Genomic DNA, 18,313 nt, shown 5'->3' with positions numbered 1-18,313 from the left:
CAGAAAAGGGAATTTAATATTGGTTGTAGTATTCAACTTAGTTCTATTTCATACATATTAAAATACTGAACCCTCCCTCTTGTACGTTTGTTTATCTTTTAATCCTACAGGAGCACACGTGACAAAACACAGATCAAACCAGCCGCCTGCTGAGCCAGCTACCTGCTGTACTGCCATCTTAGCGAAAGGTAAGTACCAGGAAAGGACAAACTCTCTCCTGCCTTTACAGGAGACCACGTAATACCCTGCGGCAAGAGATCCAATTATGGTTACCACCATTAGCCAAGGTCGGAAAATTATTGAATACTATTAAAAGTTCATCCACAGTATTTACTTCAGCAACCTCCAGCAATCTTGAATTCCACTGGGGAACAATATATTGCCTTAGTTATTGCCTTTTATTTGAGATGGGCCCTAAGCTAAACATATTAAGAAAGGTTTGGATCCAAGGATTTGGGTCAACGTAGTTTTAATTCACAGTAATTCTTTCATTTCAGAAAGTGTCTGATTTCCTTCTCTCAGGCATCTGTCTGAGAAGACGCAAAGCACAATGAGCGCACTTGACTAAAAGCCCACCAAACAGTATCATTAACCTCAGCTGATTACACTTACAGCCTCGGGACTGCAGACCATCCCAGAAGTAAATACCAGAGGCCGGTTTTACAAAAGGATTGGACACATTTATGGTTGTTAATAATACACGTATCTCTGCAAGGTAAGCAGAGGCTTACAGGGAGGAGTTTCAAAATGTACCTCACTAAGTGCAACACGCATGTTCAAATCAGCACCTTGACCCAGCACCGGTTTATAGCACACCCCATCCCCATCCCTCCTATAGAGACTGTGTCAACTGAGCTTTCCACGTGACGGTGGACCTGACAGCATATCTGCACAGAGCCACGGAACTGTACTAACGAAATTGTCAGTGCAAAAGGGCTAAAACTAGAGTTGACACTATCAGCAGAAGGCTACAGGCCAAAGCGTTGCAAGGATATTTTAATTATCTTGGAAATCAAGCATTACAAATGTAGAGTCAAAGATTTAAGGAGATACATGCATGTTAGGGTATAAAACTCACAGGCACAGAGGTTAGCTCTGGTAATGAAAAGCATTTGACATATAATTGTGATCAGCAGTAGTGCTGTCTACAGCTCTATATGTGGTTATTTTAAATTTTAAACTTTTTTTTTTTTTCCTGGCCGCACTGCATTATCGAAGTACAGGGTATTACAATTGCTTCAAGTGCCTCGAATTCAGGCTCAAAGCGGTAAAACTCTTTTCAACAGAAGCCCACACCTATGAGTGTCACTAGGGACACCGTGGGTAAGAAAGCTGCAGGCTGCGTTGGGCTTCCCTTTCCATGGCCTAACCATCAGTATGGAGTTGTGAGGGACACTGTCCTTGGCCCAAATACCAGCAACACCTATAGTCAATAACGGGTAGACAAGTCAGTCGCAGCATCCTTCTTAGAAAGGCGTGATGTTGTTACACGTGAGATGAGTCAACATGATACGCATTATGCCTTATCTCGGTCTGTCCTAAACCACAGTGAGCTCCAGGAGTGCTGGAACTGACCTTCTGCCTTGCCCATCTTCTGCAGGCAGTAAAGACACAGTGCGCATGGATAAACAGAGAGAATCTTTCCAGTCTTGTCCCATCCCAAGTAGTGCATTTTTCAAGAAAGAACCTATGCTTTCTGCCTTATGCAAATGGAAAAACATGGAGTATGTATTTACCATTTGGAAGGAAGAAGAATATTGCGCATGAGTCTCTGCTGAAGAAGAAACTTTTAGCTATGAAGAACAGTGTGAAAAAATTTTCAATGTACTTACTGTAAGCCTGACTTTTTTGAGAGTTTAAAGAGTTGGTACTATTCCTCTATTAATATAATTTTTAAAATTATCTCACAGTTCTGAAATACTTAAAGGATTTCTTTTTTAATTAATTGTAATGTACAAATGAATTAACTAATATAATTGCTCATTTCAGAAAGTTAATTCTGTACTTGGAAGAGTAGATGCTGTAATTTTGGTGCCACATAAACTATTCTTTATAGATAATAAAGTAGTTTTAATTGTCAAATCCGTATTAGCAAAGTTTTGGCAGATGAAGAATACTTTGATCCGTGCAAAATTACAAATCTTTACCTTGGCATGGTAGGTAAGGCTCACATTTCTGCAGCTAGGAACTCCCTGCCAAACACGTCTTTGTAAATGTCATTTCTGGAGAGGTGAAGGCTTACTGGGTAAGACTTTCAAACTGGTGAATTAAGGTGTCTTAAAGTTTCCAGTGTCTTACTTAATGGGACCTGTGTTTCAAGACTTCCAACATTTCTATAAATGAAGTATCCCAAGTTGAATGCCCAAAGCAATACACCTGCAGACACGAGTCAACTGAAAATCAAAAGATCTAAGCAACTATAAATCAAAAAGCTTCATTTAGTTGCTAAACAGTAGTCATAAAACTGGTGAATGAAAAAAAAAATGAATTGCTTTGAATCACATAGCTTCCATCGAAGGAGATTCCCAGGTCACTTAGGACTGACTTTGAAATGAAACAGAGTTTCTGCACCAGAGGGTAACAGCAACACAATGACACCAGCAGTGTCCGACTCCCTCAAGGAGAGTAAGTGAGCGAAGCTTGCGAGACAACCTACTTCAATGATGTATGTTATGCTCATAAAATTCATTCATACGGCATACAAACACTGGGATCGTCCAAGACACAGGCACGTGGGGAGGGAAGCGTATTTAAAACTTTCTAGGTTTAAACAATGCCGCATGCAAAAATAATACACCGCCTTGTATAGGTGCGGTACGCTGATTTCTGGGCATGTTTAACTGCATGTCTTTTAGCACATATAGTGAATTTTGCACAAACTTCAGAATACCATGTAGCAGCCAGTCTGGCAGTCTGGGAGCCAGCTACTGCAATAATTCAACTTGTGCTGTTATCTAGACATAAATCAAACCCTCTGCGTCCTGCTGAGACAGCAAGACCTGAGCTTTTGCTGAATTCCTACATGGATAAAAAAAAAAAAAAAAGCCTTGGCAATGCTTGACAATGTAGTTGATGTGGTACTCAAAGGAAAGCTTGAAGTCGCATATGAAACCGAGATTACAAGGTGGTTGGAAAGTAAATAACAATCCCATCAAACAGAACCGCACATGGAAGAGGGTGAGGAGGAAACTGCTGCTGCTTAGCCAATGACAACCAGCGTGATTCAGTATCACAAGAAGATCCGATTTACGAAGACAAAACACAAAAGAAAAGTCCTATCCAAGCTCTAGTAACAGCAGGAGAAACAGGTATGAGATACTAGTCGATAATTAAAAATGAATCAAAATAGCTATAGAATAAACAGAGGACATTAACTTGATTCTTGTCTAATTTAGACAGATGAACAACAGCAGAAAGTCCATCGAGGTTCCTGGAGTTTAAGGGATGTAAAAGGCCCGAATGAAGTACAATGCAAACACTTGCAACGTCAGCTGCTGTCACCGTAACCTATATGGAGTATGCGCTTTTCTGTCTGAGATATCTATCTCATCAGCACCACTGAAGTTTCTACTTAGTGGAATAAGGCAATAGATAGATTGGCCAAAGGTAAAAGCATCATCTTGTATTTCTATTGACTACTCTAGAGGAGACTGCGGTTTCCACATGAAAAATCAGAATTTTTGAAGGAAAATGACAATATCATTCTTAAAAAAGAGATTTCCTTTAGGATAACAAAAAAAAATTAATTTCTGGGGACAATTTACATGAATTTAATGCACACACACACACACACACTCCCCTCTTCTTGCTAGGAGTCAGAAGGTTTTTGTTTGTACTCTTAAGCATGGTGTGTTTAAGGTCACAAAGAGCACCGGACTCCACCTGGTGAGTACCCCCACCTCCTCCATCTCGGGTACCGGGTAGAGTCTGGGGTTGCTTCCCCCCCAGGGACAGCACTTCAGAGGATGACAGCTGTGTAACCCCCTGCTCCACATGTGCCACAGGGTAGCTGGGCAGCAGGGGAACGCAAGGCATGTAAATGATGACTTTCTGAAGGCATTGCAGCAAAAAGGGGAAGAAAGTAAAGTTTAAGAGAAGGTATTTTCAACATTTCTAAGTAAAAAAAAAAAAGTTTCAGTTGAAAAAGAAATGTCAAAATTATGAATTGAATTTCCCCAGATGGAAATAACCATTTTGTCTCAGTTTAATGCTTAAATCTGAGAGGAATTCTGCATTACACCTTGTGGAGTCACTTGATTCAAGCACCTGTCTTTCAGGAAAGCTCTTTGAAAAACAGGTATATTTGAACCTACTTACAAAGCAACACAAAAGAATTTTCATGAAGAGTCTTCTTCTTTTTGACTAGGACTGTGATTTATGCCATAAAAACTTTGAAGGAAGTTGGGAAGCAAATAGTACTTCCAAAACTGTTTCAATACACCATGCGGTGAATAATACACCGGAGGCGAAAACAGATTGGTAGGATTTTGGAGAGCCATGTCCCATATGTGTACATCACCAAAGACACATAGGAGCCTTCTGAACAGTTACAAGTTGGTTTGGGATTCAGTGCGAGAAACCACTACCCTGAAACACGATCATATTGTGAGTTATCTTTGCCAAAACTCATAAATTCAAGCAAAGGGAAAACATATTGGGTGTCTGGAAACAGTGGAGGTAATTCTTCCCTTCAGACTTGCTAGAGATTTTCACTATAATGAAAAACTCGAAGGTATTATTACAGAAATAAGTTGGGAAACTCTTTCCCAGCCAAAATTACTTGGATCCGCTTTATACGCTAGAAAAAATACCCACTGAAATCATAAAAACTCTCTGGATTTACACTGTTAGCTCCCCATAAAGCCAGCTGTTGATACCCAATTATTTTAAATGCTTCGCGATGATCCCAGCTCACTTCCTATCTGGGTCAAACGAGGCCCTAAAAGCAAAAGCAGACAGGCAAGCTCGGAGGCGCAAGAACAGAAGTAAGTAGAAATGAACTGCTAGCAGAGCCATTCACAGCAATTAGAGCTCGGCAAGCACTTACAGACTCCCTAGAAAAGAAAAATGTCTGGTATCGGAGTATCTACCCTTGAACGTCCCTGCCTCCAGGGGTGCCCAGCAAAAGACATATTTACACTGCAGAGTTTTGCGTAGCTCTGTTGACAGCACGAAGCAGAATATCTTCCATGTGAAAGATTTAGCCAGTTCTTTGTCAGAAAGCACTTATTCCATAAAGGCAAAACATATAGTGATTTAACTGAAATTTTCAGTACGACACACTTCATCTAAAGATCAAAATTGTAAAACTCGTGTCATTTAGTGTACATCATCTATTATGGCTGTAGAATTAAAGGAGCAAGAGAGCCAAAAGTATATATATATTTTTAGAACAAAACCAGGATTTTGTAGCTGGGACTAAACCAAGTATCAAAATCTCAGAATTTTTAACACGGGCTGGAAATTCTGGATTGTGGGCGGTTCAAAGCCATAGCCTTGATGTGAGGCTATCCCACACGCACTGTGCGCAAGCGGACAAAATAAGCAAAACTCAAGAACAGCAGGGTAAGCTGAGCATAGCTGTTCGTAAAAGAAATCTATCTGGATATGCCTACGTACCTTTTTGCAAAAGTATTTCTTCCCTTTGTACATTTAAATGCACGGGAGTCTGTGCGAGCAACGTAGATTCTTCTAGGGATGCAACAATATTCAAAATAGGACATTTGAGAGGATGCCATGACTGAACTAGCAGGAGGTATATTCACTATTCATTCTCGGTCTTGCCGGGTAGGGAATTACATCAACACTGTAAAACAGCACAGGACATAATTTGTCTCTCTCTTCTCCCCAGGACTGTATTCAAGCGGAATCGGGCAACTGTGAGAGACAGAGGAGACCTGTCCTTCTCAGGGTGTGTGTTACGTTTAATTGCTGAAGGCATGAAGCATTTTAAAAGGTTTGTCGATAAAATCCCTATTTAGTTAACCCCAATCTCCTCAGATCTCTTGTTACAGGCAGCCTTCTGCTCTTAACATCTGGGCAGGCAAAGCCTCCAATTAGGCTGCTGCGTTTGGTGGCTTAATAGACCTAGATAAGGGTCCCTGGTATATCCATTTCCCTTGGTGACTGCTTATCTCTGGCTAGTCCGATGATGGGAGCCTTCATGTCACAGCGAGGCACACGGTCAGGCGGCAGGCCACGCAGCACGTGTGCATGTTCATGCTAAATCCAAAGCTTTCTGTGACCTTTCCTCTTCTGTGGCTGGACTTACATCTGTCACGGCCACGCTTTGTAATTGACGGGGAAGGGGCAGAGGGAAAGGGAGAGAGCGGCCCAAGATTGTGGCCAGCAGCAGGCTCGCGCCGCTCGAGCTCTTCTGCCCTGCGTGCAGCCTGCTCCATGCCGGCATCTTCGGGGACGAGGGCAGGAGTGGGCAGGAGGCTGCTGAGCTGGCTGGGGACCAGATGGCAGGCACCCGCCAGCTTCTTCCGGAGGCCCCGGGGACCAGAGCCTGGCGCACACGTTGCAAGTCATCAAAACTCCTCCGAATCACGACGGGAAGCTCCATCCAAAATAAAGATCTACTATCGGTCACATAGCTCCACGGCAAGAATTCTCCTGAGCATGTCCCTAACTGGATGACACTGAAGAAAACCGGTAAAAATCAGCTCTCGGCACACAGTTTTCTCCTCTGCACTGAGATGAACCTATGACCGTTTGCTTCTAAGCCTTGCTATGCGCAACTGTAAATTACCACAAACTTCTTGTAGTCCAGTCTCTGGAGTTTGTCGACTTGAATGTTTGACACCCACTTCTTTTTCTTGCACCCCAATTTTGTATTGTACCGTGCTGAGGTTTCCTTCCTGGATACCTCTCAATATACATGCAGGCTTTTGCCCTGCTTTTGCCTTCGTTTTCATTTTTAGTTCCCCCTTTGCAGCAAAATCAGTGTCTTCAAAAGCTTTTTAGAAATTGTTTAGGATTTAACATTTGGATGGTGAAAGGGAATTTGCTGAGATTCTGTAGCTACATGGACTGATTTTCCTGCTTTTTTTAAAGGCCACAGAATATCATTGCCCTCTGGTTTTCTCAGTCCATCTGCCAGCTAATTTGCAGGCACTAGTAAAATCATCCTTGCTGTTCTCTGTACTTCTTAGTCTTCCTCCGCTTTTGCGTCAAGTTCTGCAACAATGAACAAAGGCGGATCAGCTACAGAAATTTCTCGTAAAGCTTTTATTTTAACCTTCAAGTCTCATGTTTGTTGCTTTAAGTTTATGTGCCCAAGACATGAGAAAGCAAAAGCCAGCAGTTTGTCAAAGCATGCTCTCCAGGGATTTGGGCTCTGTCTCAGCTGTCGCCCGGTCGCCATATATACCTATTGATGTAACTTCTGCTGTGCAGCAACAAATGGTAAATAATTCCTCTCTCGGAGCACGCTTCTGCCTGCGTTGATGTCAGCGCTTTTGATCAATAAACCATTGAGGCGTCTTCCAGCAGGAATATTGTTCCGACTGCTGCTCAGGAACAACACGCTCCACGCGCTGTTTCCTTGTTTTCAATGCTATATATGAGCTTTATACTTTTGTTCTCTCTTCAAGCAGTGTCTTCTCTATCTCGCTATGCAGCTACTGCTCACTGTTCATCCGCATCTCCAGTTCTTGAAAAGGCTCATTGGTATAAACTAGCTTTAATCCAAGTAATAGGTCGCTCTCCGTATTACGTATTCTTTCTGTGACATTGGCACCTAATAGAGCCATTTCTTCACATTAGGCCTGACACTTTCTTCTTCTAACATAATTCCCCGGGTTCACTGACTCCTTTTGAACTTGCAGACCCTGCATTTTTTAGTTATGATATTAGGTTTTGCCAGGCTGCTCCAGAGTCCAAGAATGGCACTTACAGTAACTGACTGCTAGCAAGACATCCAGTGCTTCACACACTTCTTTATTTTCAAATTTCTCTTCTGCAAGTGAAATCCAAACCAGACATCTCCACCACTGCTACATGGAAGTGCAATCACAGAATCACAGAATGGTCAGGGTTGGAAGGGACCTCTGGGGATCATCTAGTCCAACCCCCCCGCCAGAGCAGGGTCACCTACAGCAGTTGCACAGGACGGCGTCCAGGCGGGTTTGGAATGTCTCCAGAGTGGGAGACTCCACCACCTCTCTGGGCAGCCTGTGCCAGTGCTCTGCCACCCTCAAAGGAAAGAAGTCCCTCCTCATGTTTAGATGGAACTTCCTATGTTCAAGTTTGTACCTGTTACCTCTTGTCCTATCACTGGGCACCACTGAAAAAAGACTCTTCCCATCCCCCTGGCACCCTCCCTTTAAGTATTTATAAGCATTAATAAGATCTTCCCTCAATCTTCTTTTCTCTGGACTAAAAAGACCCAAGTCCCTCAGTCTTTCCTCAAAAGAAAGATGAGGATCCCTAATCATCCTAAAATCCCCTAATCATCATTGTAGCCCTCTGCTGGACCCTCTCCAGCAGATCCCTGTCCTTGAACCAGGGAGCCCAGAACTGGACACAGTTCTCCAGATGCGGCCTCACCAGGGCAGAGTAGAGGGGGAGGATGACCTCCCTCGACCTGCTGGCCACGCTCTTCTTGATGCACCCCAGGACACCATTCGCCTTCTTGGCCACCGGGGCACATTGCTGGCTCATGGTCACCCTGTTGTCCACCAGGACTCCCAGGTCCCTTTCCACAGAGCTGCTCTCCAGGAGGTCAGCCCCCAACCTGTACTGATGCATGGGGTTATTCCTCCCCAGATGCAGTACCCTACACTTATCTTTGTTGAATTTCATAAGGTTTCTCTCTGCCCAACTCTCCAGCCTGTCCAGGTCACGCTATAAGGCAGCACAGCCTTCTGGTGTGTCAGCCACCCCTCCCAGCTTTGTGTCATCAGCAAACTTGCTGATGGTACACTCTATCCCTTCATCCGTGTCATTGATGAATATATTGAACAGGACTGGACCCAGTACTGACCCTTGAGGGACACCACTTGTTACTGACCTCCAACTAGACTCTGCACCACTAACCACAACCCTCTGAGCTCTATCTGTCAGCCAGTTCTCAATCCACCCCACTGTCCGTTCATCTGACCCACACTTCCTAAGGTTGCCTGTGAGAATGATGTGGGACACAGTGTCGAAAGCCTTGCAGAACTCAAGGTAGACAACATCCACTGCCCTCCCCTCATCCAGTCACGCCATTGTAGAAGGCTATCAGATTTGTCAGACATGACTTCCCCTTGGTCATCCATCTTACTTGGTGAAACTAGTGACTTTATGCTGTCTTTAGCCAAGCTGATGTAGAGTCTACTTCTAGTACCCTAGCTGTACTGCTGTGCTGGTAAGTGATGTCCCTAAATCCATGCGGACCAGTGTTTCCCACATTATTAGCATTAGTGATACGCTAATATCAGTAAAGGCGAAGCACAGCTGTCCCACACCAGTCGTTCCTCTTTTCTCCTCACCTCTCCCCAGCTTCTCCTGTAAACTGACCCGGATGGTTCTTTCCTTGTGCGTTTGCTCGTGCCTGCCGTACCTGAGCTCTTGTTCTGATTTCCACTTTATTAAAAATGCAAATGCAGACAAGTACGTGCTATTAGCAATTCATTTATAGATACCTCCGTTTTTGCCAAGTCCTGGTGTTTAAGGGCACTGCATGTGCACAACAGACAATCTCTTCTTCTTCTGTTTAGATGCTTTGTACACACACCGGTATTTTCTTTTTCCACAAAGTTTTGAGCAGATTTTGGGGCTGTCTGTTATAAAGACAGTTGATAGCACTTCATTTTGCCCAGTCTGTGGAATAGGTGTCCTTACCGTCAGATGTGCAGAATGCTGCAAGCAATACTAACGCTGCCATAAGGAACAGACTTTTCTAATATTGCCTTAGTAATTCAGTTTACTGAGTCCTTATGTCAATTCTATATTTTAGGGTTTTCCCTATGAATGTGCAAACATTAACCTATTAAGTTCGTAACACCACATGTACTTCATTGCTGTTCTTTCCTGTATTCTGTCTTCTACCTCAAAACATACTTGTCATTTTTATTGAACCGTTCTCCTTGACTTACGCTCCCGCTGTATGCACTGAATGTTACGGATGCTTTAGCTTGCCTCTGCAATGCACTTTGAAAACTTTGAGTCTCACATTCTGCACGTCTTTTGCAGTGCCTGATTACACCCTTGGCACATGCTTTTCTTCTGATGGCCTTATCCAGCTGAATAAAATGCTACATCATTAATTCACACACAAATAAAAATCCAAATTTTGAGAGGACTGAAAATATTTGCAGATTCATAAGGAATTTGGCAGCAGTTTTATGTGGAAAAAAAAAATAATCGGGCTACAAATGTTAGAATATTAGCCAGCATCTGACTGGGCAATATTTTTAATGCCACCTTTCATTTCAAAATGCTGGATTATGTCATGTTATAAAGTGATGTTAGACACATTGTGAATGTCACAGTCAACTAGGAGAAAGTCAGGGCTATTCCCATCACTGAATTTAATTCCCACATACGAAGAGCTCCCCTCCCGCCTTGCTGGCGCAGCACTCTTCGCAGCTTTCCTATAATGTCACTTTCTCTGTGGCACCTTTCATCTGAAGATATCACAGCAAGCTACAGACACATGCTAATAACAGACCATTCTTAAAATACTTACGAGGTAAGAAACTATTGTAACCTCCAATTTATTGATGAGAAAACTGAATTAGAAATGTATTAAACTGAGTTCGGAATTGATTAGAGGGGACAGATGTTGGGCGTACCCCGCAAACGCCGGGCTCCCAGTCCCGTGCGTTACTCGCACATAACGCATGCACAAGTCTTAACAAAGGTCTCCGACTCAACTTCGTGGTTTTGCACAGGACTCCAAAACAACCGCAGGTAGACCAGAGGAAGGTATTACTCCCACGCCCCAGTACAATTCATTATATTACACTGCTACCCTTATTACAACAAAGTGGTGTCATTAAAGCTAATCCTACAGAGCCCCCCAGGAGCGTGTGACCAGCATGAAAGCAGCAGGGCACAGTTCACGAGCCACCAGAGAAGCACTTTACCGCAGCTTGCTTTCAGAGGCAAAAGCCTCATTTTAAATAAAACAAAAACTTTTACTTTGATAAATGCTGCCTGCTTCAAAAAGATACTCTGTTCTCAAATCTCCCCAGCTAAATGCCACCACAGCTGTAGGGGCCAACCACGTGTGTAGTCAGCCTGGGAATTATCCACACAAATAAAGAGCACAGCTTGAAACACTGACTTTTTCCTGATCAAAAGGGTCTGGGAGACAACTGGACAGTTTGGATCAGGCAAAGGACAGGGCTTTTAGTATTTTCAAAGAGCACCCCAGTGAATAGAGTAGCCAATGTGGCCCTGGTGGCAGTGATAAGGTCTAACACTCTCCTCATCCCACACAAGTTACTTAAAAGCTTGGCTTTGGGTCCGTGTAGGGTTTGTTTTTTCCCATTTTTCGTTTTGTTGAAGAACTTCTGTAGGGAAAACCTGAAGAACAATCAATCCTTTCATTAGGTTTTTTAATAGCATTCCTGTCTAAGCTGCCTCCCGACATAACAAATAATAAATTGCAAATATGACCAAAGAAACCTTGTCAAATCAAAAACATCTTAATTATACCCGTATTAAGAAAATATGTCCTTTAATTTTCTTGAAATACTACTTTTATTTTTCTATGTGTTTTCATATTAATTTTCTTCATATATTTCAGTCTGAAGCGAAAAAAGAATACAGAAAAATCCCTTTCCATCCTGTTCTTACCTAGTTTCATTCACTAGTTATTTTTAACTACATATGCAGAAATAAAAGATTCAACATGAGAAAATTATTCATGAAAAAATTTAAAGTCATGAAATATTCACACTATTTCACTTTGTAAAGTTGTTCTTTTTAACAAAACGTAAAGGATTTAAGGATTTAAGCCACATGATAAGGCAGAATGTTCTTCAGAAAGATCTTTCTCTTTTAATAGCCATATATCCCAGTTTAAATGGAAAACGATCTGACATGGAGGCATGTGACAACTAAGCAATGTATTCCAAATAAATGTATTCCATTAATATTATGAATTTTGCAGTTTATTTTAATTCTAAACAGAAGTACTGTGGCAATAACAGCAATGGTTTTGGTCTTGATTTCTTACACAGCGAACCAGGAGAACATAGAGTTCTGCCTTGTTGTCCAATTGTTGTCTATCTTACGATCTTATGACCACACACACGATAAAATATCTTTACTAATGTCATAACAACATGATGGGACGGAGATCTGTTATTCAGCACCAAAAAAGAATCAGAGATCTGCTTTAGTCCTCCTATCTCAAACCAGTTTGATCTTAAGAGTTGTGGTGTTTTGACTGTAATGAATGTGCAGAAGAAAACTTCATAAAACCAAAATACAGCAGCATCACTTGTACAACAGATGAAACAGTAAGGTAGTATAAAATAATACTGAAACTGTAAAAAAATATATCCTTCTTGAGTGGCACATTTTGGTTTTTAAATAGCAAGCAGAAATTACAAAGATATGCTTTTCTTTAACTGATCTCATCGGACTACCTGTAAGTACTGTCACGGAGTTAGTATTTTGCAATTGTTTCACCTGAATATAAAGCATCACTGTCCCTACAGCCTTCCCTGCTTTGTCTGCAAGTGGAAATGAGCGTCTGGGTGTATAAAAAAAATCTCCAATCTGTTGCCAACCTTGGAAAACTAGAGAGCAGTAACGGCCATTGGCTATACTGAAGATATCTGGAATAATACCCGGGTATTATGACTAAAAGCTGATAGGGATCTAATTTCATTGAAGCAAATAGCAAGACTCCCCTTTGACCTGGGCGGCAGTTGTATCGATTCCTCTGTTGCATTATCTGGCATTTTTTAACAGCGGTTGGAGTCTGAATCTTGTTAAAATACATGGCTTCAAACTACTAACTTCCAGCAAAGCATTAATTCAAATATTCATGAGGCCCATAGTCACTCACTAAAAAATATATCCTATGAAGCACATTCTACAAACATATTTCTCCGTTTATATTTTTTAATTTTAAAAAGGTTTATTTACCCTCATTGTAAAGCTTATTCCCCCAAGACACCAGCTGGAAAGGGGTATAGATCAGTATATGAGAAAACACTGAACTCTTCTCCTTTATCTGAGGTGATCAAAAAGTAGTTACTGTGACTATGGTGTAAAGAAGAGTGTTTTAATGTCTGTGAAATTTCTCACTGGCATGTTGTTTGAAGGATGTTTCCGAAATGGATCCTCCTCATCTGAAGCCTGAAACTCATTGTTTGATGGGATTGGCCTGAATACAAAACACTGATGCAATCTATGTTCATCTTTTGAAGGCCCAGATCCACATTCTAAGGAGTCTGAAGCCACGTCTTTTTTTTTTTTTTTTTCCCCTTCAGGAACAACTCTTTCCTTTTCTCGCTCTTCCATCAAAAACCATTGTAGCCCATATATTCGGGGTCTGTAAGATGAGGGAGGAAGAGGGATTTCTTTTGTTTTAAACATCACTATGCAATACTTGTAGATTAAATCATGGAAAAAAACATTCCAGAAGATGACAATATCTGATGCAGATGGGAAAAGCAGCCCAGCCAGGCAGGGTGAGGAATGTTATCAGAAACGCCTATTTGTATCTCATGGTCCAGAGTACAAAAGTAGAAACATGTTTCCTTTAAACACATAGAAATCAGAATTCTTTCTGAGATGTGATAATGCTGGAAGACTTCACCAAACAAGGAGAAGCTGGGTTTGAGCAAATCAGGGCCAGATTTTCCAAGCAGCGTGTCCAGCCCCGAATGCCTGAGAGGTTAAACACAAAACCTTTGGAAGAGATACGAGAAGAGAGACGTAAGAACTTGTACAGGCAGGGGACTGGACTAAAACCTCGTGCTCAGCATTTGGTAACAGAGCGGATCCCAGGGTAATGAAGACAGACTTGCGATATGAAGACGACAACTAAGAGGAGGTACAATAGAATAGGAATTTGGGGAAAACGGGAGGAACACAAAGCGCTTTGTTTTGCCCAGTTGAATTTCATGGAGTCACGGGGCATTCGGTGTCATTTACTAAACAGGCTGCTGTAAGGCACTCGAATCTCAAACCATCTCTCCCAATTTGTTATGAAATAATAGTTGGCAGTAAACAATGACCAGTGCTCACACGTTTCTAATTAAATGTATGGATGATACTCTTTAGTTGCACATATTCTACTCAATATAAAGCTTCAATAGACACTGACTTGTAATATACAAGTACTGAAAACAGATGTATGCACTGAGAAACTCTACAGGCAAGCAGAACCTGTAAACGCCAGGCGAAGCAGAAGACATTGTTTTAAAACTGGGCGCGTCCGCCTGATGGTACGATGGGTTTATATGTTCAAAATACTGAAATATTGTAATATTTCATCTCTCCCTTGCGTGTTTCCTTCAACACCTTCATGGCAACACGGGCTAATCAGACACAGATCTTCAGCCGGCACATACTGGCGCAAATTTCACTGGCCTCGAGCCAGGGCCCGAAGACTGTTCTCATGTGTACAGCCTCCCACCCTACTTACCACTTGCCGAAGAGCAGCAGGAAAGCTTCACCTTCTCACGCAGCCACGGTTTCTCTTTCTCCTCTAATTAAGTCATCATGGACATTTTAATATGCTGATTATTACACCAAGTACTTTTGATGGTGTAACATACACAATATTCCCTATGACATTGGCAAATGCCTCTCTCTACTGCCCCTTCCTGATGGGAAAGGGTAAGAATTAAGCATAGCGCTTAGCTACAAATTAAGCCCAAAGTAGCAGTAGGTGGGACTGGAAGCCTGAAATACCTAGTTCTTTGTTCCCATCCACACAGCAGACCATGTTGCCACCTCAGGGAAAAGAAAATTTCTATCTTAATACATTAAGTACAGGCCAAATCTAGTCCATTGAAGCAGTGAAAACATTTAGGGAAAAACAGTACGGATTTGCCAAACTAAGCAATACCTTTGTGCAAAACTCATAGTTGCTAGCATTTCCCTTAGCTTTCAGTACCCAGTTTCTATGAGCGTTCTTCTTTTCTCCAAATAAATATTGACAGTTCCTGGCAGATTGTTTGGATGGCAGCAGTACATTTGAGCTGCAGGATTTAGGCTGGAGACCATTTCGGGGGTGGGGGTGCCTTGAGCTAACAACAGAGGTTGGCCCTGGGGTAAACACGCTTCTGAGCATACAAAACCTGCTAGGTTTTGGTTGGCCTTGAGTGTATTAGATAAAACTGTAAGTTCATCCTAAACCTACCTTCTCTGCCCACAAGCTAGAAGAAAACTGAAATAGTTTCAATAGCTCCGGGAGCATGACGTGGCCAGCTGAGCGCGTGCAAGCTGAGAACGCAGCTTTTGTTGCGGGCTGAACCACCTGAAAACGGCTGCTTCTCACCATCAGAGCACTGAGCTGCAAGGCCTGAACTGGAGGGAGCTTAGCTTCCCACTGGGGTCCTGAGATCAGCTCAGTCTGGGGGAGGACTCGCTACTCTTCACTACTTTTATTTTTGTTTTCAAAATAAAGGGATGTAACTCATCATCATAAGCAACTGTGCCATTTCAAAGCTAAGGAAAAGGACAGACCCCTTTTGAAACGTGCTCTGCACATTTCTTCACTGGCCAACTGACACTCCTGAGAAGTGCAGACCTTCCAGCTCAGGCCTAAGGGAGAAAAGCAGAGTCCTCGAAGGGCTGCAGAGCAGCAGAAACCTGGGAGGGAGGAACTGCTCTCTCTGCTGACCCCTGCGCTAAAGAGCACAGCAGATGAACGAAAGGCATCAGTAGACAGACTGAAACCTGCTTAGTTCACATTCACTGCTTTTAGCATGTCACCGGGCTTTTTACTTTGAAAAAAACCAAAATACAAGTATAGCATAAGATGAAGGAAATTACATAGTTGTAATAATGAGTAAAATTCGAGGTGGACTAATCACCTTAAATTTGCCCGAAACAAATGGTCACCACAAATTAGGGCAACACATTACAGCGTGGAGATACAGAAGTTGGACCAAAGAGATGGGACAGGAGGAGAGTTTCTACTCTCTGTGAGGTCTTTGTAGGCTTTTTGGTGGAGAAAATCTCAACAGCAAGCCACAGTGCGGGTGAGGCAGCAGTGGTTGGCTGGAGTGGGCTATGGGCAGCTCCGGCAATGGGGTTAGCACAGGCGTGGATGAGGCCTTGCTACCCAGCACAGCGGGCAACAGGGCTCTGGGGTCCCACAGCCACTACCGGTGCGTAAGGAGATGTTACAGGAGATGACAAATATCTGCTCAAGAAGTCATCAGAGATGAGGACTTCAAACGACTATTGGTACGTTCTGGGAAAGGAGTGCTTGGTTATTCTCTAATGTCCTGTTACCTTGCTGCTGTCCTTTCCTCCTCTTAATGAAGTACTGTTTCATGAATCACTTGACTCATTATTTATGAGTGAAGAAGTACAGTTCATTGGGCAAGGTTTAACATTTTTGGCTGTCGTGTGAGGAGCCAAACCCGTGTTCATTAGCGACCCCTAGAACCTGAACCCAGCCCTTGCAGCTACCAATGCCAAACCCACCTGCTCCCAGCACTTCCCAGCATCAGTCCCAGCAATAAGAGTACTCAAAAAAAGAGGCAGCTCTATTATCAACACCCAGGAACAAACTTCTTCCTCGGAGGACAACCTCTGTGAATGCCAAAGGGATGGCACAGGTTTCCTTGGCGCTCTCAGCTTTGCTTGTTCCAGTATTTGTTACATTAGCATGCTGAGTACTTGACATTGGCATGTTTACCCTCTTACACAACCGTTCAGCATACATGAGCATTTTCTGGTAACGTATCCGTAGTACAGCTATAAAAATTCCTTGTTAATCTCAGTCATCACTTGAAAACATGAACTAAAAATAAATCTAGACCATAATCTCAATGAATTCAAATGTTACATAGAGCAAAACCAGTTATTTTACAGCATGTGGCATTTACATTTCTCTTTCAGGTGATATTACAGTACTTTATACACTCATTATGATGAACAAATTTTTCCTAGTATTCTCAATAGTAAAACAAGCCTTTCTGATTAGATGACCTCAGCTACCTACAGATCTCATACACTAATTATAAAGCAATACAGAGTGATCCCACAGAGACCGAGTAGGATTTTAATTGCAAGATTGGTATATTTGTCTGGATTCCTGTCTTGTGTAAATCCAATGAATTCAGGGACATGCTTCTACATGATGACATGTTTCTATTTAGGATGCTGTAAAATTCCTCCAGTGCTTTTGCTCTGGAGAATCTTAAAAATCACGAAAGGCTGTGATATTGTGATGAACAGATAAACACCTTTAAAACGTACATCGTTATGAGTACTGCCTCTAACAACTATATTTGTATGACAGAAAATCTATTCAGTAAATTCAGTAAATATTCATTCTTACCACAAGACTGCTGTCCAGAGAAAGTCTTTTCCCAAACTCCCTTTTCTGTAGCTGTCTCTTTCTCTCCATAGCTGAGGTTATTTGTTTTCTTTTTGATCAACTAGAAATGTCAGACTGTTTCCATCATCACTGCAAAAAAAAAAAAAAAAAGAAAAAATTAAATGCACATTTCAATATCCTACTTAACAGTTTCCGTCTTTCATCATTAACTTTGTAATAACCCAGCAGCTAATGACTTTGTGTCTATAGTAGGCTGTGCTCCAGGAATACATTTTTTGTGCCAAAAAAGCTAAACTCTCCAGACAGAAATATTACCAATATGTTTGGGTCACTTCTCAGAGAGAAAAAAAAAAAAAAAAACAACAAAAAAAAAACCAACCAAAAAACCTGTTACTACTGTCTTTATCAATACACCCCATGTTTTCATAGTCTCTTCTGAACTGGGCTGGGAGCTGGATTTGCGGAGCCAATGAAGTACCTGGGGCCAAGGATGGGGAGGCGGGGAGGGAAACAGTTCGTTTCACATTAATTGCGCTCCTCAGTAAGCCCTGCTTGTTGGCACATCTGTGCTGCTACTATGATGTACAAATTTTGGACTTAATCCTGAAGAGTTCTAAAAGCTTTCCACTCCCATTATCCTTAATGAGAGACGAATGCCCTCAGCGCTTTCCTTACATTTTTAAGGTCAAAGATTCTGCTGTGACAATCAGACAGTCCCACTGCCTGTACAGAATGGCCGGGGAACTTCACCCCGTAAAGCTATCACAGAGGGAATTAGTCTTTCCAGTTTTGTGGGGTTTGGTTATTCCTGGCTGATGGTTTCTACTAAAACCAAGC

The 18,313-nt window shown here is 42.2% G+C and overlaps 1 protein-coding gene across 1 annotated transcript in view; it reads right to left on the bottom strand.

Moving 5' to 3' along the window:
- Positions 1-17,545, bottom strand: part of NCKAP5 (NCK associated protein 5) — a gene marked incomplete at both ends in the record, with an annotated part of 382,055 nt that extends 364,510 nt beyond the window's left edge. Inside the window, one exon of the mRNA XM_082484353.1 lies at positions 17,477-17,545. Coding sequence (XP_082340479.1) covers positions 17,477-17,545 — 69 coding nt within the window. The remainder of the gene's footprint in view (positions 1-17,476) is intronic.
- Positions 17,546-18,313: the final 768 nt, after the last annotated feature.

The sequence above is a fragment of the Vanellus vanellus genome (assembly GCF_965231255.1).
Source record: "Vanellus vanellus genome assembly, chromosome: 5".
NCBI classification, from domain to species: Eukaryota; Metazoa; Chordata; class Aves; order Charadriiformes; family Charadriidae; genus Vanellus; species Vanellus vanellus.
Note: the sequence above shows the minus strand (reverse complement) of the source record. Positions and strands in the feature narration are given on the sequence as shown.